Source organism: Hemicordylus capensis, chromosome 1 (assembly GCF_027244095.1).
Source record: "Hemicordylus capensis ecotype Gifberg chromosome 1, rHemCap1.1.pri, whole genome shotgun sequence".
NCBI classification, from domain to species: Eukaryota; Metazoa; Chordata; class Lepidosauria; order Squamata; family Cordylidae; genus Hemicordylus; species Hemicordylus capensis.
In genome coordinates this window covers 111,518,685-111,540,860 of record NC_069657.1, presented here as the reverse complement: position 1 = coordinate 111,540,860, position 22,176 = coordinate 111,518,685, and the positions used below count along the sequence as shown (strand labels likewise).

Genomic DNA, 22,176 nt, shown 5'->3' with positions numbered 1-22,176 from the left:
CTGCTGCTGCTGCTGCTGCTGCTGCTTGGTCCGTACGTGAAGCAATGCTTAGCTAAGGCTTGGTTATGTGGTGGTGGTGGTGGTGGTGGTGCTGCTGCTGCTGCTGCTGCTGCTGCTGCTGCTGCTTGGTCCATACGTGAAACAATGCTTAGCTAAGTTAGGTTAAACTTATTATTATTCCAGGGCTGCAACTTGCATTATACTTACTTGCCTGGATGATCAGCAGTTTCCCCAAGTGATTACTGTACATGCTGCTGAGGCCTTCCAACATGCCCCAGAGCTTAAAAAAAAATGCACACTTCTGGTTCTCTGTTTAAAAGTTTAATGCCACTACAAGTAAGGAGCCTTCACACTGAAAGACCCCTTAGTAGTATTTCTGCTGTGCCTTCTTGGATCTTAGGGTGTGGGGAGGCAGTCACGATAGCACTCCAGCTTAAGAGAGTACACAGTTTCAAGGACAGCGTCAGTACACAACAGTGAATCCATTGTTATTTCAGTAAAAGAGGTATTCTATGTATTTAAATATTGGTTGCATTCGTACATGAATTTTTTTCTTAAATTTTCTCCCTTTAGAATCTATCTATCAATCTATCTAATTTTCTAAGGCATACCCGTGGCTAATCCTATGTGTGGCAGCTCTCATAAGAGTTCACAAGCAGAAGCACCATTGTGATTGGGCAGTGGGGATTCCATATGCAGATAGGGAGGAGGAGCCTGTGATGGTTAAGGACAGTTGGAATGCAACTGTTACTTGGCAGAAGATGTTATTGATTGTAGATGAGAGGAATCTATATCTATCTATATAAAAGGATAGTGGGCAGGGGTCTGTGAAGAGAGGGGTCATGAGGGAGGAAAGAACCCCTTCAGGAGAAGGAGGCTGTGTTGAATTAGATGAGGAAACAAGATCTGTTAACTCGGGAAGGGAGAGAGAAAAAGAAGGGAGGAGAAGAGAGAAAGAAATAAAGGCGAGGGACGGGCCCGAGCCCGTCATTGGCCTGAGAGGAACAAGTGGCCATGGCGGCGCCTATTGTCAGCAAGGAAGGGCCCAGTCAACCACTACTGCTGTTTGGGGCTACCAAGGCCATTGGTGTAGGCAGGCAGGCAGGCAAGGGATGGGCCCGGGCCTGTCAGTGGCCTGAGGGGAAGGAGTGGTGGCGGCAGCAAGGAAGGGCCTGGTCAACTGCTGGTCCTGTGGGCAGGAGCCAGCCTAGGGTGGAGAGGTTGCTGGGGATAGGGGGCTGCAGCTTGGCCAGTAGGCGCCAGCAATGCTGCAGCTGCGACCAAGAGGAGCAAAGGGGATGGAGGAAGAGGAGCAGGAATGCGGCTCAGGTGAGGGTGGAGAGATCTCTGAGGTGAGTGGGGCTGTGGCAGGGGGTGAGGGGAGCAATCAAGTACTAGGGCGCAGGTGCTCTGCATGGGTTAAGCTAATTCTAATTTAATTCTTAACGTGTTTGTAGGTCTGTAGCCATAGGTTTTTGTATTGCTCCTGAGTACTAGCAACAAACAAGAGAGCTGATCAATCATTGTCGTGCCCTGTGTGAGCTAACACACAAGTTCTTCATCTGACCCATTAAAGCAATTCTTACGAGTTAGATCTTTATGGGGGCTGTTTGCATAAAAGTTGACTGTCCAACTGTGGCTAATTCCTCCTTGGCTTGCAGCCTTCCATACCTTATCCTGTGGTATCCTCTGGCCTGAGCAGCTTTTCAGAGGGCTGCAGTGGGAAAGAGAAGGTGGGGGAAATCCTTCTGTTAATACAAATCAGAATCATGTTCTTGTGTTCATTTCATTTGGTTATCCTCTGAGGCAGATTGATAGCGTGTTCTAAACTTGTGCTCCCAAAGGTTGTAGCCAGGCAGCCCTCTTGTCCTGCAGAGGTGTTCTGGCAATACGCTTTTAATACTTTGTCAATCTTAACTAGGATGTTCTAGAAGTACTGCCAGCGTACATCCTGGTAAATATCTAGTGCTGATGTACCTTATGTTACACTTTTCTTATAGTTCAATGTCTTTGTCTCTTGTGTCCACAATAAAATTTGCATACATAATAAACAGGCTTTGCACAGAAATACCAGTCAGAACATAAAAGTATGGAACTGTATATAAAATGCATTATGTTCTAAACATGACTGGACTCTTCTTTCAAAAATACAAAATATAGAGACTTCATTTAAAGGACAACTTTCCAAATGTTATCCTTGGTTTGTAATAGCTACACATTATGTGATTGAAATGGGTATCAGTGTCATTTGTTCAAACTCCTGCCCTAATGCAAACCAATTTCATTCATTAATATATGCTTATATAATAGATTAGCTACCCTCCAGAGAACGGCTGCACAACTTTGGCCCTCCAGCCGCTGTGGATGACAGGAGTTATAGTCTAATAATAGCTGGAGATCCAAAGTTGTACAGCTCTGTTCTAGATCTACACAATTAATGTTGCTATTGTGTGCCCCAGGCAGAGAGCAAGACAAGGGCCAAAGCACCAGAGAGGTATTAGAAGTTAAAAATGTAGCAAAATCTAATTACCCAGGTCATGTCAATCAAATACCCAAACATGCATCTAGTCACTCTGACACAGATGATTGCATGTGAGAAGAATATAAAACTCAAGACCTTTTGGAAGTAGAAATCTCTAACTACAGTGGACTGCAATACAATCGGTCCATGCTATAAAGTTAAAGGTAGCGGACAGAGAATGATTCAGTTATAAGCAACAGAGTCTTGTGGACTAGGTACAGCTGGCAGTACTGCAGGTACGATACCCTCTGACTTCTTAAATAATTGCATATAAACTTTCCCCCCTTTTAATTTTGTCTCTTTTTCATATGTGCAATAGCTAAGCACTTGTCTGGTTTTCCTTTGACTTTGGTAACCTGTTAGATCTGGCTGCCTTTTAAATAATACATTAAAAGAGTGAAATGGTTCAAGAGGCCCTGTGTTTCACAGGGAGTACATGGGGAAGTGGAAACTACTCTTGAGTTATTAAAGGGGTGGCGGTATTTGTTTTGTGTTTGGGGTTTTTTTGGTACACTATATTCCCAGGTGGTCTTTCATGCAGACCTCTATCTGCCTCGTTTCAGAAATTACACATCTAGTGCCTCTATACTGGTTGTATCCACAGACTGCTGTGGTCCACATTGTAGCGTTGTTCCGAGTCCCAGTCTCCTCCTCCTGCTGTCTACAGCTGCTAATCACATGACACTTGTGCCGAGAGGAGTAGATGGAATTTCACCTCCAAGCTGTGCCATACAGTGACCTTATTTGAGAAGTACTAGTACAACAAAGTTTCACTTTGTTATGTTGTAGGGTGGTAAGTAGACCCCTATGAGGTGCAGGAGAAGTACTGAAATAACAAGAGATAATAGCCCACATTCTCCACAGTGTTATGAGGGCAGAGCAAGAGCCCCACCATTGCAGAGAGCCAGGACACTAACTGTACTAAAGGCTCACTGGGCAACCCAGTACATGGGAGTAAGGGAGGGGGAAGTGATTTTTGCTTCTCTTCCCTACCTGTAATAGCTCTTTTCACTGCCAGAAATCTGTCCCTGTTGTGTCATACAGGCCTTGGGGACATATTTCTGACCATGTAAAGGGCTTTTGTGGAAAGGGGAAAGAAGCAAAAAATGCTTCCTCATTCTTCCTCCCTGCACAACAAGCTGTGCACTAAGCCTTCAGTGGAGCTAGTGTCCTGGCTCCCTGCAAGTTTAGAGCTCTTTTTCTGCCTTTGTAATGCTGTGAGCCACTGCATTTGTTAATGTGTGAATGTAACAGCTGACATCCTGGCTAAATTACTCAATGGAAGTGCTATTGGAATTAGTCTAAGCCTTTGAGTAGTACTATTATGTAAATCGTTACAGTAGAGTAGAATAGCTATGCTCAATTTCTCACAAAGCTGTGCACTCAGGTTTGTTTGCAGTCCCTCTATTTAAAATCTGTTCAAAATGCAGCTTATAAATGGTATAAAATATGCTGAACTTTTAAAAAGACGTTTCTAATTGCCCAGATTTTTGAAAGGCCGTACAACTTCCTACTGACAAATCTAGCCCAGAGTTCTGCCTTTGCCATTGCTGATCACCGTAGTACCTACTCCACAGTGACTTCAAAATGCTTAAAATACCTGATCACTACAGATGAAGATATGAAATAATGTGTGTACATGTGGTGTGGGCAGAAGTTTCAGGGCTGGAATTATATGCCCAGGACAGCTCCATGTCTACTTTCTCACATCTGTTTCTTCCTTGCTACCAATCAAGTTCTCAAAATATTATAAACAGTCTGAATCACATGTTCAGTCTGAATCAATCAAAATGTTTAAACAAAAATAGAAATACATTTAGCTTTCTTCTGAAACCATTTTTTTGTATGACATGTGGATATTAAATTCCATCTGCTCTACAGTGGCACACTTTTCAACTGAGTTAGACTAGAAAACACTTCCCCCTCCCAAATTTTCAGTTCTGAATTCTGGATAATCTCCTTCAAAACAAGACAAAATCCTATAATAAAAATTGGCGTGGGGTGAAACAGTTTAGTTAGAGGGCTCTATTAGTAAAATCAATATTTCCTTTTGGACCAAATTTTTGTCTGTAAGAGATCTATCTTCATTTATACATATCCAACTAAAAGGTTAATAAAATGGTTTTAAGAAAATAGTTGATGCAGTTTTAAACAAAATGTTCCGTATGCTTTGTTCTATGCTGGAAGGTCAGTAACTGGTGCCCCCTGGACTGAATCCAGGCCTCTGAAGATGCCATCTAATAATCTCAGATGCCCGTGTATCCTATCTGTTCCTTCATGCTCCTTGAAAGACCTTGTAGGGAGGAAGAGAGGGAGGCTTGAGCATACATACAAGTAAGAGAATACATATTTGTGGTAATCTCTTTTTCTCTTGTGCTTTTTCACTTTGGGTAGGGGTGGCACCAGTTGCTGAGGGCCCTGGGGCAAAGCCCTGCAATAGTTTCCCCATTGCACTGACCAGTCGCTACATAGTACTCAATCCTCTGGCTTGTCCCAGCTTACCTGAATGGGGAAGGAGGAGATCATTGCAGCAAATAGGTGATAGGCAGCAGGGGCAGGTAGATAGTGCTGGTTGGCCATTGGGTAGCTGCTCTCTCCCATTCTCTCTCCTGGCAAATGTAGGGTGGCAACTGTTCTTCACTCCTGGAGGGTCTGAGAAGCTATGTTCCCCTCCCATGTACTGAGCAGCAGAAGCCACTCTCCGGTTTCTCAATGGCAGCAACTCCTTTGCAAATGAGCCCCAGTTCTTTATGTTGTTGCTGGAGTCTCTGGGAGGAAGTCCCTTTGCAGAATGGAGGGCAGAAGGAGGCAGAGGTCCCATTTTTGGATTGGGAAGAGGTGGGAGAAGAGAACTTTCTCAGAATGTCCACATGGGGAGATGGATTGAAGACTGCAGCTTTGTGTGAGAGACTTCCAGTGGCTTTGCTGCCTCCTGGCAGTCCACATACAGGGCCTGGAACCTCGGGGTCGGTTGTGGGCTCTTGGCAAGGACCCGAATTGACAAACTCCTGCCACCAAACATGGTTTCAGGGATGAAAACAGAGATGATAGCTCTCTAGAAAAAGTGGAATCACTGCCTTACTAATAAACTCTGAGCTGTACAGTCCATCCTTCCCTTTTCAGGTAGTGTGAAGGCAACTTGGCAGTTTGTCTGCAGGCTACTTTTGGAAGAGGAATTGAAGCTCCAAGTAGTCTTCATATAGACCTGCTGATAAAACTAATTGCCAAAGGGAGTTCTGTGAAGTTAAGATTCTGATATTGGGAGAAAATTTGCTATCTCAAAGCAGCAAAATGAAACCAGTACTGTGGTTTACTTGGTAAACAACACATTTTGCTCAATTTTAAAAAAACCAGATTGCATTTAGCTAGGGCGGGCCCATTTCACTAATTGGTTAGATGTCAGTTTAAAAACAATTTGATTAAATGTGTACTACTCCATTTACCCTACTTGTCTCCCACCAGTGCTCCAGAACTCTGCTTTGCTTTTCACTCAGTCCATTGGGAGCCACGTTCTTTTGAAGGAACATTTGCTCAGATTTGGCTCAGGAAGCACTTCTTAGTTCCTCTCTAGAGCCAGTCTTTATTCTGCCTCTGCAGCAAATGGATGCAGATTCACTGCCAGGTCAGAGGGTCTGGCTGCAGTCAGCTTCTACTCCCTCTCTTTTCTTGACCAGGCAAGAAGAAAGAAGAACTAAAGGGTTTACAGGCTACTAGCACCACCTAATGGCACAGTGGGGAAATGACTTGCCTAGTGAGCAAGAGGCTGCTGGTTTGAATCCCCACTAGTATGTTTCCTAGAAAATGGGAAAAACCTGTATCAGGTGGCAGCGATATAGGAGGGCACTGTAAGGCATCATCTCATACTACGCGGGAGGAGGCAATTGTAAGCCCCATCTGTATTCTACCAAAGAAACCCACATGGCTCTGTGGTTGCCAGGAGTCGACACTGACTCAAGGGCACAACTTTACTTTAGCAGCCTAGTCCAGCAGCAGGCACCATCTTTAGAAGTGGTATTCTTTGCTGTGTGAGAGAGAAGGAATATGTCATCTAGCACAGTGTTCATTCCCTGCCACTGACTATACAGAGGCAGGTGTAGGTATAGTTTTAGCACTGTGGTTATTGCAAGGACTGGCTTCCATCTTTTCCAGGCCGCATGCAAAGAGATCTATCTGCATGCCACTCTCATGCACTGCTCTCTCGGCTGCTTTTCCTCACTGAAGTTCTTATTATACCCCCCCCCCCAAAAAAAAACTTGGCTTTTAAGAAGGCAGTAAAGGGGAAGACTGTGTTAGGAATTTCACAGACTGGGAAGAGCACTAGTATATGCCAAGGGCCAGCAGATGCTGCTCTGATCCCAGAACCAGGTACTCCACAAATGTTAATGAACTAGTTCAAACTCCTGGTCATGGGATCATGGCTAAATATCACAGTATTGTGTTGCAAATTTTGAGTAGTAATGGTTTGGTAACATAAAAATAAAGGCAAATATGCTTTGGAAACTATTCTTTTTATTCATAGGGAAATGTATTAATTTATCAAATTTAATGGATCTGTTTTTATATTTTTAACTGGATGAAAGCCCTCTATAAATACACTTTTAAATTGCTTGGGTTTCCAGGGCTTCATATTTCCATCATTTTGTCCATAATAGTGACTCTCAAACCTCTTTCATCTCCCGGTTATTGTATAAACTTAAAGAGTGATAAGCACACTTAACACAAGTGGTTTACTTACATGAGGAGGGAACTTATGCAATTATTTATTTGTTTGTTTGTTTGTTTTTATTTACATTCATATCCTGCTCTTCCTCCAAGGAGCCCAGAGCGGTGTACAGGGTTATGTTTATCCTCACAACAACCCTGTGAGGTAGGTTAGGCTGAGAGATAAGTGGCTGTCCCAGAGTCACCCAGTGAGCTTCATGGCTGAATGGGGATTTGAACTCGTAGTCCACCACTCTAACCACTTCCCAGGTCATAGTCTACCACTCTAACCACTATGCTATACTGGCTTCCCTGTTATCAGTTTCAGTGTGCAGAAAAGTCTTGTATGTTGAGTGTTCCATGTTTCACAGATGAACTGTGTGTTGTTTAGATGTCCTCTACATATCCTCTGGTGGCCACAAGTAGACCACTCACATGGTGAATTTAAAAATGTGCATGTTAGCAGCTGAATAGAATGTATATCTCCAACCTGCAACTGTGTTTAGCACTAAAGAAGAGGAAATCCACTGAACTTTCCTGAATGGCTTGCATGCTTCCAGAATGGTAGTAGAAAACATGCTAGTTTTGAGGCTGCTTACTTTCAACACAATTCTCAATGCAAAACATACATCTGATGCTAAAGATCAAGCAGGGACGAAAGTATACAACTGAGTTGATTGTGAAAATGCAGTGTAGTCTAAGTTTTCAAGTTAGGTTTTCTGTTAAAAGTTACCAGATACAGTATTGCTTTGAAACAGTAATTTGGCCTTATGCTTATGATAAGAGTGATGATGCTCAATAACGAACTGGTCCTGGAGGACCAAGGAGGAGTCAAAAAGTTTAGGGATTCCCTTTCTTTTGACTTTCCCTTAGCTACATAGTAGTTTCACTTCGTTACAATTACTGTGTTCCTTTTTGAATATCTGTTCACCTACTGATAGTTTCTCTTTCACTCTATGTGTTTTCCAGTAATACTAACGGAGGTAGTGTTAGATATCTAAGAGGAGAATGTAACATTGTGTTTAAGGAGCCTACAACTTTTCACCAGAGGAAAGAGCCCTATCCAGTTCCCATAGAAACCGCATTGGGTACAATCACTATTTTGCACTGAGACCAATGAAGAATGTCTGGCCCAAATTTATTAACCAAACTTTTAACTGAGGTGTCAAGTGGGGTCAAGGTAGCTGGAAGGCTGGGATGGAAGTCATGCCTGGTTGACCTGGCCAGTGGCAGCCCTTGAGCCCCCAGGTGCAGACTCTGGGCCTAAAAGCAACCAAACCCCAGAATATGAGTTTCCCAGCACGCTAGGCCTTGGGGCAGATTTGAAATTATAAATTGTATGAAAACAATTCAAAAGCTTTTCAGCTAACAAATGAACCAGGTTTACTGTCACCCAGACTTCCATAATCTGATTAACATAGTTTCCCTGCACCATTTGTATGATCCTGGCTTCAAGCTCCATATACCACAGGCAGGTGTCACAATACTATGCGTCTGACCTTCCACAAAGTTGCCCATAAAGAGTCAGAGAGATTACTGACTGAAGGTAGGCGGTGTATGCCCTGTTGCCGCCTTGGGACAAATGGATCCTGTCTTTCCCAAACAGCTCTGGACAGGGGAACTGAAAATCATGTTGGCATATCATCACTACCACCCCCCCCCCCCAGCTATGTAAAAATTTTGACTAGCTGGTTAACTTCCTTATGGGCTCAGTTCACCACCCTAATGTCTCTAGCCCCAGGCCACAGTGGCAGCATTTCAACTAAATGTCAGCCCTCGGAAACAAGTCCAAAACCTTGTCCAAATCCTTGGCCAACATAGAGATAAGCTCCAAAGTGGATATCTGTGCCAGGTCATTTTTGCCTCAGATTCCTATAATGTCTGACACACACTTCTGATATGCCAGTTTGTTTGGTTGTGGGATCAATTTCTACCACGTCATTCTGCCCCACTCCACTCCCAACACAGGATTCAATCTGGTGAAAAGTCTAAGTGCAAGTCTTTGCTGTGTTGGGATATCCAGTAAGGAATTATATGCCCCACTAGCCACATTGAGGAGGTTGCTTCCCATCAACAGGATCAGCAACAAAGAGAAGATCAATATTGATTAGATGGAATCTGGCCTGAACTTCCATCTCATGTAAGGGAAGTCAAGGCCTGCCAAATGTAAAGCCAGAATGCCTTAGAGGACCATGGCCCATTCTGCTTTATAGCATCCTCCTCAGCTGCCGTTATAATGGCTCCAATCTGAAATGAGTGAGAAGCAAAGTGATCAGTTGTAGGCCAGTCACCACCAGCAAACATTGAAAAATAGACATAAATTGGAACTGCGTCAAAGGCACTCTGGAACTGTAGCAAGAAAGCAGCGGCCCCTCCTAGCATGGACCAAGTAACATAGGTCTTAGCTGTCACAACAAGGCAGAGGTGGGGGGGTCTGGGTTTGCCTATAATGCAATCAGGGAGCCTGCCCAACTTGGTGAATCTTCAATAAATGAATGCGTAATTGCACACTGTTGACCTAAAGGCCGCATTGTCTCTGTGTAGAGCCTGTTTGTGAAATCAAAACTAGAGTTGGTCATTAGCTGCTCTCAGCATTACTGGGGAGGCTGCCAGCCCCGAATCTTTGAACCACTGCTCCTAGAGAACCCAAGGAAGCATGGTTGCCTACTTGGCTGGATGCATCCAGTTGTTTGATCTGGATCCACAAGGCACCAGCCCACCAGTTGCAAATGTTGATGACTCTTCTGCTGTGCAGCTGGTTTGGCCTGCAGTGCACAAAGGCCTGCTGGGCAGGACAAGCAAGCAGCTTTGTGGAAAATCTTGGAGCTCCAGAAGGTGTCAAAGCTCCTGGAGTCCCAGACATGGACACCAGCATCTGAAAGGAACTGTCTGCCCTGATGGAGCAAAGCCTTGTCCCCCAGCTCCCCCACAAGATTGCCCCAGTGGGGCCTGGACTTGCCATGTGAACTCTGTGTTCCCTCAAGACTTTCACTAATTGCCATCCAACATTGGCATCCCCATTGGCTATGACTGCCCAACAAATGCACCTGAGCTTGCTTCAAAAAGGAATTGCCCCAAACGCACCCCTCCTTTTCATGTCTTGCAAAGTATTGTGAGAGGTAAAACTGAACAACCAATACTATGTTTTCATTGGCCCGATGCAAATCCCACCCCTGCCCCCACACACCCATCATCTTCAGTGGGAAGGAGCAATTCTCCTAATTTAGGAAGCCATCAATGCTTTGTTGTATCAGTAGCCATTATATATAATGAATTCCTATCCCACCCTTCAGTATAAATAAAGTTGCCTACAAAATCAGTTCAATAAAGCAATAACATCTGAAAGAACAAGAAGCTGTTTTGGTGAGAACTAACCTGCCTACTTTCCTACCACTATAATCTTAATTGATAATTACCATCCTCACAAGTTAGCCCACTTCAGCCTTGAACATTCACATTTCCACCATCTTGAATTGGGTGGATGACATCATCACAAACTACACACTTGAGGTGTCCCTATGTGTCCTTCACTACCACTCTACCAAATTTAGTTCAAATCAGTTAGGCAGTCCACAAGTTAGCCCACTTGTACCTCAACCATTCACATATATGCCATCTTTAATCAGGGTGGCTGACATTACAAACAGTGTCCTTGAGCTGTCCCTATATGTCCCTACAACTGTTTGAACTTCAAATCAGGTGGTTCACAAGCTAGTCCACTTGTGTCTCAAACATTCATGCATCCACCATCTTGAATCGAGGTGGATGACATTACAAACTACACCATTGAGGCATCCCTAATTGTCCCTAAAACTACCAAATTTGGTCCAGATCAGTTCCCACTTGTGCCTCAAATGTTCATGTCTGCCATCTTGAATAAGGGTGGATGACATCATTAAAAACTATACCATTGAGCTGTCCCTATGTGTCACTCACTACAACTACATCAAATTTGGTCCAGATCATTTTGGCAGCCCACAAATTAGCCCACTTGTGCCTCAAATGTTCATGTGTCTGCCATCTTTTAATTGGGGTAGATGACATCATTACAAACTATGCTCTTGAGCTGTCCCTGTGTGTCCCTACAGTTGTAGCAGACTTGGTTCAAATCGGTTAGGTAGTTCACAAGTTAGCCTACTTGCATCTCAAATATTTACACTTCCACCATTTTGAATCAGGGTGGATGACATAATCAAAAACTGTATCACTGAGGTGACTCTATGTGTCCCTATAACTGTTACAAATTTGGTACAGATCAGTTAGGTGGTCCACAAGTTAACCCACTTACTCATCAAACGTTCATGTGTCCACCATCTTGAAACTGGGTGGATGACATCATTACAAACTACACCATTGAGGTGTCCCTAGGTGTCACTCACTACAACTATACCAAATTTGGTTCAAATCGGTTAGATGGTTCACAAGTTGCCCCACTTACGCCTCAAATGTTCACTCATCCACTGTCTTGAATCGGGGTGGGTGACATCATTACAAACTACACCACTGAGGTGTCCCTACAGCTGTAGCAAATTTGATTCAAATCAGTTAGGTGGTTCACAAGTTAGCCCACTTGTGTCACAAACATTCACGTGAAGTGGATGACATCACCAAATATTCCACTGACGTGCCTCTTTGTGTCCCTACAACTGTACCCAATTTGGTTCATATTTGTCCAGGCATTGCAAACTTGATAGGGACACACACAGACAGAATGCTCGGTGATCTCATAAGCTTACTCTCTTTAAAGAAAGTAGGATTAATAAAACACAAAAAAGAACAGCAGACAACACAGCACTATAGAACACTAATCAAAAATTAAAAGCCTAGGAGAACAAAAAGGTCTTCATCTGTTGCCAGTCAAAATTTACTTGGGAGAGAGTACTTTAGGCAGGGCACCTCAGTTGAGAGGGCCCTATTCTCCACCTACTTCACCTCAGATAGTGGAGACACTCAGGAAATGATCTCAGTGCATGGGCAAGTTGATCTGGGCATAGGCCATCTTTCAGGTACCCAGATCCCAATCTCCACCTTCATCATAAGCCTATTTGTTTGCTTAGTAACTAGCATGCCTCACACTAAGGAAAGGGACAAAGATTGCCATGCTCATAAGTCTGGAAACCAAGTATTGGGTAGGAATGTTGGCATACAAAAGTGAGCTACAATCACATTATTTGATAGGCATTTGCTAGTCCACCCCACCCCACCCCAGTAATGGGCTTTTACTTAGGGATGTGTCAGCATATTTTGTCATTAATTTGCTTTTCTTCATGCTACCTAACCAAAACATCCAAGTCATATTATCTATTAGTACTTTAATAGATAGATAATTATGTTTCACTAAGTTTATTATAAAAACTTTCTCATGTATTGTGCCTCCACATGAAGTGATCTCTGTTTGACCAAATGTTCTCTAACAAACTTTTGCCTTACATATAAATACAAATAGTATATTTTCCAAGGTGTTAATTGCAACTTGTGCATCATCTTAATAATGTTGTCTAATATATAGACATCATATATTTCCTTTGAGCTTTCAGTCCTTATATCCATGTTGAATCAGTTGTCTTTGTAAATGTTTTTGTGTGAATGTTCACATGAGTGTTTCTCGGGCGGGGAGCGGGGAAGGCAGGGTCAAATCTCTCTCCCCCACCCCTTGCCGGCGATTTCTGATCTGCTGTGTGGCACGTGGTTCGTGCAACGCGGATCTCTGAGCAGCACGGATCTCTGGGAAAATTAAGCCCGGCCTCCAAATATCCCTTAATGCACCTCATGAGAAGTGTGGTGCATTGAGGGATTTCCCTGCAAGCTGTGCACTCTAGGTGCCTGGCTCTGTGTCTGTTTGGGCCAAGCAGATACACAACCCCATACATTTTTTAAAAAAAAACCCAAACCCCCACCCAGGTTACTCATGGAGTCAGCTCCCAGGATTGGTCTCGATCCTGGCACTTCATGTGAGCAGCCCTAACCAGGTAGCATTGCCCAGTCCTTGGCAGGGCTGCTCATGTGAACAGCCTCATCATCTTTCTGTTTATGATTTCTGGAACTTGCAACATTCTCTTTTAATCAGTCTGTTTCATAGTTGGAAAGATTGAAATATGGGCCATTCATGTCATTTTTTTAAATATGTAGTTTGAAATGTACAAACTACATTTTGTAGTTTCCTTGTTTTTAAGTTAAATCTCTTAGCTGAATCATTCAGTTAAATCACTCACTTCATCCAGTGTTCCAACCTTCAGATGTTTTATAAATATGATGGCACTAGGCACTTTTCATGCCTGTCTTTTCTTCAAGAACTTTGGTTAATCCATTGTATAGTAGTTGAAACCATACATGGGATAGCTGAATGCACTGTCTCTTAATCTTTTGAAGAACGGTCAAGGTAACTTTCTCCACTCCCCACATCTAGTTAAGTTCTTACTATTGTAAACATTCATGTGAATATAGCATGGTGTCTGAAATAAAAGATTTTGCTATTATAGTTATTTTTACTATGTTAATGTGGGATATCATCATAATCTTAATGGTAAGCAATTATACATATGATTTTATCTGTTAGTTACTGCAGGCTATTTTCTTCAGGCACTGGGAGACTGAAAGACCCAATAATTCCATAATACAAATAACAGGAAATGAGCTTCCTTTAAAATATTCCCTTATCTGCTTTTTAAAAATCTTAACCTGCATTAACACCTAATAATTGTATATGCAACCTTAATGCTTTACTACTCAAGGAAGGGTGTTATTAAGAAAAGGAATATGTTATGCACATATAATTAGATTTTATATTTGTGTGTTTATTAGAATTCTTTAATAGCCTTGGCCAAGACCCAAGGAACTGCACAAAATCATTTTGTGTGGCTGAGGAGACTTTGTGTTAGGGCAGTCCACTTAAAAGCAGTTTGTTACACAGCCTGAAGGTTGTTGTTCAATAGAAAAAAACCACCAATCCCACTGGGCATGCACATGCTCTTGGGTGCACCTAAAATACATCGTATTCTTATTTCTATAGCTGTAGCAAATAGGGGTGTGCACGGAACCGCAGAGCTGCGGTCTGGCACTGGGGTGGGGGGTTCCAAAAAAGACTAGGGGGGCTTTACTTAACCCTCCCAACAACCGCGCTGTATTTCTCTGAGTAATCGGGCGGCAGGATAGCTCCCTGCCGCCCCCTTCAAAGTCCTGCTCGGCTGGCGGCCGCCCACAAGAAGACCCGTGGCGTTCAAACAGACCCATCGTGAAGTAAATCCATCGTTAAGAAGATCCATCGTTAAGAAGATCCGCTCTGTGGAGTCCCCGCTTGCAAGAAGTCAAGACCCCCTCCCATTCCAAGTCACAAGAGAGGGCGGCGGGAGAACTCCCCTGCCGTGCCCTTCCCCTTTGCCGGTCTGGCTGCAAATGGCTTCTAAGAAGCCATTTGCAGCCAGACCGGCAAAGGAAACGGCAGCCTGCAGGGAGTTCTCCGCCGCCCGTTTTAAAGGAGAACGGTCGGCGGAGAACTCCCTGCAGGCTGCCGTTTCCTTTGCCGGTCTGGCTGCAAATGGCTTCTAAGAAGCCTTTCGCGCGCGGTGCGCGAAAGGCTTCTTAGAAGCCATTTGCAGCCAGACCGGGGAAGGGCACGGCAGGGGAGTTCTCCCGCCGCCCTCTCTTGTGACTTGGAATGGGAGGGGGTCTTGACTTCTTGCAAGCGGGGACTCCACAGAGCGGATCTTCTTAACGATGGATCTTCTTAACGATGGATTTACTTCACGATGGGTCTGTTTGAACGCCACGGGTCTTCTTGTGGGCGGCCGCCAGCCGAGCAGGACTTTGAAGGGGGCGGCAGGGAGCTATCCTGCCGCCCGATTACTCGGAGAAATACAGCACGGTTGTTGGGAGGGTTAAGTAAAGCCCCCCTAGTCTTTTTGGAACCCCCCAGACATTCTTCCCGAACCAAAACCACCCCGTGTCCGGACCGGTCTGGAGGCCTTTAGAATGGCCTCCGAACCGGTCCGTGCACATGACTAGTAGCAAACAGTGAGGCAACCTTGCTTTGATTGCCTTGTAATTTTGCAGTGTTCTGGAACCTAGCCATTAACCTCTACCTGTATTTCTTGGTTGTCATGAAATAAATTATTCCAGTTGATGAAGTTCTTCTCCAATTTGTAATATTTCTATTCAGAAGTCTCCCCAGACTTAATCCCTTAATTGGCTTTATCAGTTAGAATTTGGTGAACAATTCTTGACATTCTTGCTCCTTGATTGAAACCTGTTTGATCATAATGTATGAATGAAATAGTATGTAATGAGTTTGCTAATACTGCTGTTAACCATTTCAAATTTTTATTTACAGCCTACTCCTGTCTATAAATACGTTCTTGCGGGAGGGGAAATTCCCATAAGATGATATTGAGGTTCTCCCTTCACTTGGCTTCACATCTTGCCCAGCCATTGTGGTGGATAAAAGGCAGTCTTGGTCTTCCCTAGCACACAGCTAGAGCCTCCTATGTGTTCCTTCCTAGTAAAGACTGGGTACATTGTGCAGCTAGCTGAAGGATAGTAGGAGGTGGGTTCAGTAGGGATCTCTTCATGCTTGCACACATTGTAGATCCTCTGTATGGGAGGACATGGATTGTGGTCTGTATTTACTCAGCAGTTCCATTGAGTTAAGTAGGATTGTTTCCAAGTAACTATTCTTAGGCAGTAGCAGTTACATAGGTTATTGACTAATTCGAAGAAACCTATCTTGCCTGTTTTATGAAGTACAACGTTGGATCCAAGGAAGTGCAAGTAGAATTCTCTTTGTGTTGTGGGGCTTTCCTACCCTCAAAATTCCGCTCTTGAAGGTTGGGTAACCCTCTGGAATTCTATGAGATTGAATGCAGGAAGCTGTTGTAGAAGCGGAAAATTCGCAGAATTCAAGGAGCCACCACCTTGTGCAAGCAAAAGTTCCTTTCTGCTCATACTAGGCACATTTTGGATCCAAACAAAAGTTATTGCATTCCCCTGTAATTTTAGAATTCCCAACTGTTCTAAACATTCATTACACATAATATCTATCAACACTCCCACAAAAAAACCCAGCACAATTCTTACCTGTGTGGGCATAGTCATTTCTACAGAGCACAACAAAGCCCTATTTTCTCCATTTTCTCCCTTGCTACACGTACATAGACACCATAACAGGCTTTTAGAGGACATGGGAGGCCTAGACATACCATCCACAACTCCATCCAGTCTTCTGCTTAGTTCGGAGTGCAAATTTCAGTCATGACCTATAAGGAACTTTCTGCATGTGAGCTCAGACAACTCATAACATTCAGCTGTCAGTCTCCCCATAAGCTACTAGAGGTTAATTTGTTTAAACAGCATATTTAATTTCTTATTATTTGGGGACATTCAGGATGTTCTTAACTATCTCTGTTTTTAATGTGAAGCTTTTGTAGATAACCTGAATATCTTTTGCAATAACTTCAGCTTGATAAATCTCAATATTTACCAAATAAATTAGATATTCCTTGAGGGGGTTATGTCATAATACCTTTCTTGCTTTCTGATTGGATACCTAATCTTTCTGAGTTCTATCTAATCAACTAGAACCGTATAAACTTCCTCTCTCTTTAAAGAAAGTTATACTGACCAGCATGTTGCGCAGATGGCAACATGATCCAACTTCAAAGGCAGCCCTGATGGTGTAAGTAATGAGGCTGCTGCAGAATGACTTTAGACCCCTTGAGGGCAGCACCTCAGCACCCCTTTCATGGTTTCCAGTGGAGGAAGTGCTGTGCTGCTGCTTGGAGGCAGTTTAAAGTAATTCCACAGCAGCTTCATCACTATACTCTCCGGGCTTGCCTTTGAAGTGTGAGACAGCCCTGGCAGGTCCTCACCGTGGATGGGATACCGGGCCTCATGTCGGCCACTTTTCCTGCACAATACTGTTCTATCTCGCCTCTTGGGGTTACAACATTAAAGTTACAGTAATACTGTAATCATAATTGAACAGACTGTGTGCCTCTGTAAGTGAGGGCTAAAACACAGGTTTTGATAGGAATTCTCTTAGAAAATGCTATGCCCTAGTACTTTTAGAGAAATTATTTTCCCACATAAAAGTCATATTCTAAAACAAATATTGCTGTCAACTTAAGAGAGTGGACATGAAACATGGTAGAGTTGTGAAAGAAGAGAGAGTGTGTGAGAGTGAGGCTAAGACTAGAAACAGGCTAATCTTTAAGAAATTTGAGAGTCTCGTCACTACTCATGGGGTAGAAATTTGAGAGTCTCGTCACTACTCATGTTTCTTTTGTCCTACTATTACATCAGGGTATACAGGATTTACAGGTTTTGAAACAATACAAAAACCTGCAAATCCTGTTTACTAGAGATAAAAGTGGAATAAGTGTACATGCCAGAAGCTGCCTTCAGTTGAAAAAATACAAATATATATGATGGTCTGTCTCCAATTTAAGAAATTTCAGAACTTCTTTTAAGTTTAAAAAGTGGGTTAAAATCAGGAATATGAAAGGATAGTGATGTTGAGCTTGATGAACAAAGAGAGGCTGTTACAGGCATAGGAAGTGGTTTAGCAGAGGGCACATAAACAATAATAAGGAACTAACAGTAGATGTTGTGCACAACAGAAGGGGAGAAAGAAATGTGTGCAAAGGAGATTGCAGAGCAGAGGTGTAATCAGAGTCAGAAAAACGGAGACAATTAAATTAAGAACAAGAAGCTTGGAAGCAGTGGAGCCAGTTTAAGGACTTAAAGGGTACTGTGATGAGAAGGGAACACTAGTGAGTGCATCAGCTGGAGAGGGCAGACGCTGGGATTGTGGGGACAAGAAATTCCAATTACCTAGATAAGAGATGATCAGGTTTTAGCAAACCCCCACCCCGCAAAAGTCTACTGTTTTGCGGAAATGCCAGTTATTATAGAAGTACAATTCCAAAGTGTCAGGGTACTTTATTTCAAGAGCACAAACTTACTTTTAAATTAAGTAATTGAGAAGAAGCTACTATCATTATACACTTATAGGAGATAAGGGCTGTAATTTTGCACAACAGGCTTTAAATAATCTCTACAGCTATGTGCAGACTAGAAGCAGAATCCCAAGTGCTATTGCATATAAACCCAAAGGTTTTCACAGACCCAGTGGATTTATTTGAGGTGGGTGGTGGGTGGGGAAGGGTGGTGGTGGATGCTGTTCAGAAAATACAAATATAAAGCCCCAGTAGAAGCATGGAATCAAACAGTTCTTTAGAACCCTGGTCAGGGTCTATTGCTTTCCTAAACTATCATGGCTATGATTGTTGTAAAGCAGAATTTTGTGCAAAATCAGAATTTTGATTTTAAAAATAAGATGCTTCAAAGAAGTTCCCAGCTAACAATATAATTTCAGAAACATGAGACTTTAAAAAAATATTCAAAATGCAAAAGCAAACTAGCATTTCTTCTCTGTCCTGTACTTATGCTATTAATGTAAGAAAAACATTTGATAGTTTTATATCATTTTGTGTGAGTTCAAATATTGGAGACACGTTCATGGTTCAATAAAAGCCACACATCCATGACAACTGAAGGAAAGTTGTTAAAAAGAAGCTACCACACAAGAACACATTTGCCTAAGCTGGTACATATATTATAAAGCTAACCTTGATGAGTTGGAGAGCCTTTGACAAAGAACTCTTTGGGTGCTTAGCATGAGCTTAATATTAGAAGGTGGGTGAAGGAAGGGTGTGGGTGAGGAAAAGGGAAGGCTCTGGTACACTTTCAGAGACCTCCATGTAGAAATAGGAGAAGAGTGGTGTTTGACGCCTCTGTCCCATCTTTCTATAGAAAGATAGGAACATTGTGATGTCAGGAGGGAGGCTGGGTTATGGGGAAAGACAATAGCAGGTTTTCAGTGGGGAGAAAGTAGCTAAAAGTGCAGCAAGGGGGGAGTGGTGTGATAGAAATACCTGGATTGGGCATTGCTAGTGAAAAATATATAGTTTTGACACAAGAGTCTAAAAAATTCTCTTGATACAATAATGAGATAAATGAGTCTGCCTATTAGGCTTATATGGAGTGTGTTCTAATTCCAGGGTATGGCATCAACAATTATTTCCCTACAACAAGCCCTTCAGTATGGATTCAGATACCAAAACATTTATCCAAATGTGATTCTGGATCTTTTAGTTATGATTTTTTTTTTTGCTTCAGTTCATTAAGTTTATATTGTTTATAATATGTACAGTAATTTATTACCAAAATATTGAAATAGAATGAAAAAATCTTCACAGCATTTTCAGTACTGTTTTACAATATATGTAGCGACATTCTGCTCATCTGCGTATGCTTTTTAAGAAATGGAGATGTAAATTTTGTGGAAAATGGCAGCTAAAGTTTTTTCATTTAGCATGAACAGTAAAATGGGATGTGTCCCACAATATAGCATGGCTGAGATAATTGTTTTACGACTTCTTCAAATCTTTAATAAAAGATTTCATTATGAATGGGACCTATCAATTTTGAGACATTGTTGCACACAACTTATTCCAGAATGGTCTGTTTGAGATCCATGGAACTTGGCCAATCATAAAAGGCCAGTAGCTCTTCTTATTTTATATACCTTAAAATTGTGAATGTAAGTCAAATGATGTTTTAATAGACAGTGAAGATCATAGTTTAAAAAGAACTTAGCTGAATCTTTTCACTTCATTAAAACATTTCTTTACACTTTTGCTTAATAAAAGCATTTATTTACACTTTCACTTAATAAAAGCATTTCTTTACACTGTTATATTTTAAATAGTTATATAAAATTTGTAGCACAGTTTTGTAAACTTATTTGCTTGTAAGGAGAGTAGGAGCAGGCAAAGTTCCATAAGACTTCATTTCTATCTTCCCAAGTCATCTTTCTTTTCCCACTGACCCCAAACTATCACTTCTTCTACATCTACCTTTGGTCCCAATGGACTATGCTGATGCCTTCTTCCCACTGGGTTTTGCATCTTCCTTCCTCCTATGACCAGGAAAGGTAGGGTCAATTGTGTCTCTTGCATGAGCACCAACTGTTTGGCAACTCATGCAAACATTTGCATGTGAAGTGCTCAAATGAGCACTTCACAAACCATGGGATAATCTCAAACCATCGCCCTATTTAACACAGTAGTTTCTGATTCATTACAATGTTTTTATCTGTAGATAGTCTAAACTTGGAAGCGTATACTCTTTTATTCTGCGTATGTGCAGTGCATTAATACCAGCTCCAGGTAGGTAACAGCTGTATCCCTTTGTCCATTTTGAAAATGAAAGAGAAACAAAGGCGCATAAAAGGATAAATGTTCACAGTACTTTTAACTTCTAGTCAAATAATTTGTTCTCCGGAGATTCTTAAATGTTTGGTTTTTGGTACGGGGGAAAGAAATGTTGTAGAATCTGCCATGGTATGCCTGATGGATGGGTCCTAAACCTTTGACTTTGAAAACATATTTGCTCTTCCAACCCACTTTTTGTTACCCAAAATCAATTTCCAACGGTCTGGTAACCCAGCTCTGTATTCTCATGACCACTGTTCAGCTTTTTGCACACTCACATGAATATCAAATTAGCCTCTGACTGAATGTTATGAAACTCCTTTCCTGATCCCTAATATTTGAAGATACATTTGCTCTAAATCTTTCTTCACATTTTGGTATTACTTTGTCAGCACTTGAGCTCATACATAAATGATCATAATTATGCTCTGGTGAATGACTACAAATAGACTGATCACACATGATCAATAGGCATAGAGGAAGGAGTGGGATAATAATGGCTGCTGACCTGTGCCCCCTGTCTTCTACATGTTTGGCATAATCCATGGTATTGGTATACACCTAACTGGAGACCCTTTCTATTCAAGAATCCTTGGTCACATGTGCAGCTTGTGCATTCATAGGCTCTGTCAATGGTTATGCCAAACTTGTGTTGGGGTTGGAGCCTCTGGGCATGATTCTTCTTCCTCCTTTATATGTGTACTACATAATATGTGATTGGTTCTAAGATGATTTGCTCTTACTGCATTTGATAGATGTGCAACAACTTCAAACTGAAAGACATTTTGCCATTTCTACCAAAGTGTTTTTGATGACTGAAGCTATAGATATATTTCTATAAGTTATCTCCAGCATTTTAGATTTTTTCCTTTCACTTCATAAAGAAATTGAGAAATTTCAACTATACAGCTGATTCTTCCCTTTCTTGGTAACAGCTACAAGTACTTGTTAAGAAACTTCCATTATCTGGTAAATGATAGTAACCAAGTACATGAACATAGCATAACAAAAAGTAAATTTCATCTGTTTGCAAGATTTTGAGCAAAGCCAGGAACACTATCTTAAGATTAGACACTTGGGATAAATATTGTCAAAGCCTTGGAAGATATTTGTATTGGTTCTTCAAGTCACGTGCTTGCAGTCATTGGGATGTGGAACACAAAAGGTACTGAACACCTTTTGTTTTAGAAGCCAAAGAGTGCCAGATGTGTTCCAACCTGTACCAGTCATAATAATACCCTTGAATGTTAGAATATATCCTTGATGCTTTTTGAAATGAACATGTGTAAGAGGCAGTCTCTGACTCATGCACTTTCTCTAAATTATATACATAATCTTCAAATTGTGTGTGAAATCTTTTGATATGGAGCATAGTAATTATCACCATCTCATTTTTAATAACTTCAGGTGTATATTTCCTGTATTCACCAAATGGTTCCATTTATTGTGCACAACCCATCTCTTATAGTTGGCTTTGATGGCTGTTGTGATCAGACTAAAGTCCTCCTGCAGTTTTCCCAAATACCATTATTTCAGAGAAGATCATTCTCTTCCAGCTTGAAAGAGACACATTCTACTGTGAAACTTTCAGTAGTCTCTTGTAGGTTACTGTTATTCTCCTTTGACCTATAGACCATAAGATGCTGTTGACTTATATTATGCTGCTATTTGTCCTGATAGGACCTT

At 42.0% G+C, this 22,176-nt stretch overlaps 1 protein-coding gene across 4 annotated transcripts in view; it reads left to right on the top strand.

The window, feature by feature from the left end:
- Positions 1 to 22,176, top strand: part of CSTF3 (cleavage stimulation factor subunit 3) — a 114,475-nt gene that overhangs the window by 41,922 nt on the left and 50,377 nt on the right. The window contains exon 1 of one of the 4 annotated variants that reach the window (XM_053267943.1): positions 456 to 1,329. The exons of 1 other annotated variant lie outside the window; for it this stretch is intronic. In XM_053267943.1, the coding sequence (XP_053123918.1) occupies positions 1,015 to 1,329 (315 nt within the window). In that variant the 5' untranslated portion in view covers positions 456 to 1,014. Of the gene's footprint in view, positions 1 to 455; positions 1,353 to 4,751; positions 4,856 to 22,176 lie in introns of those variants that run through there. 2 more of the 4 variants (XM_053267963.1, XM_053267971.1) reach the window with 2 other exon arrangements.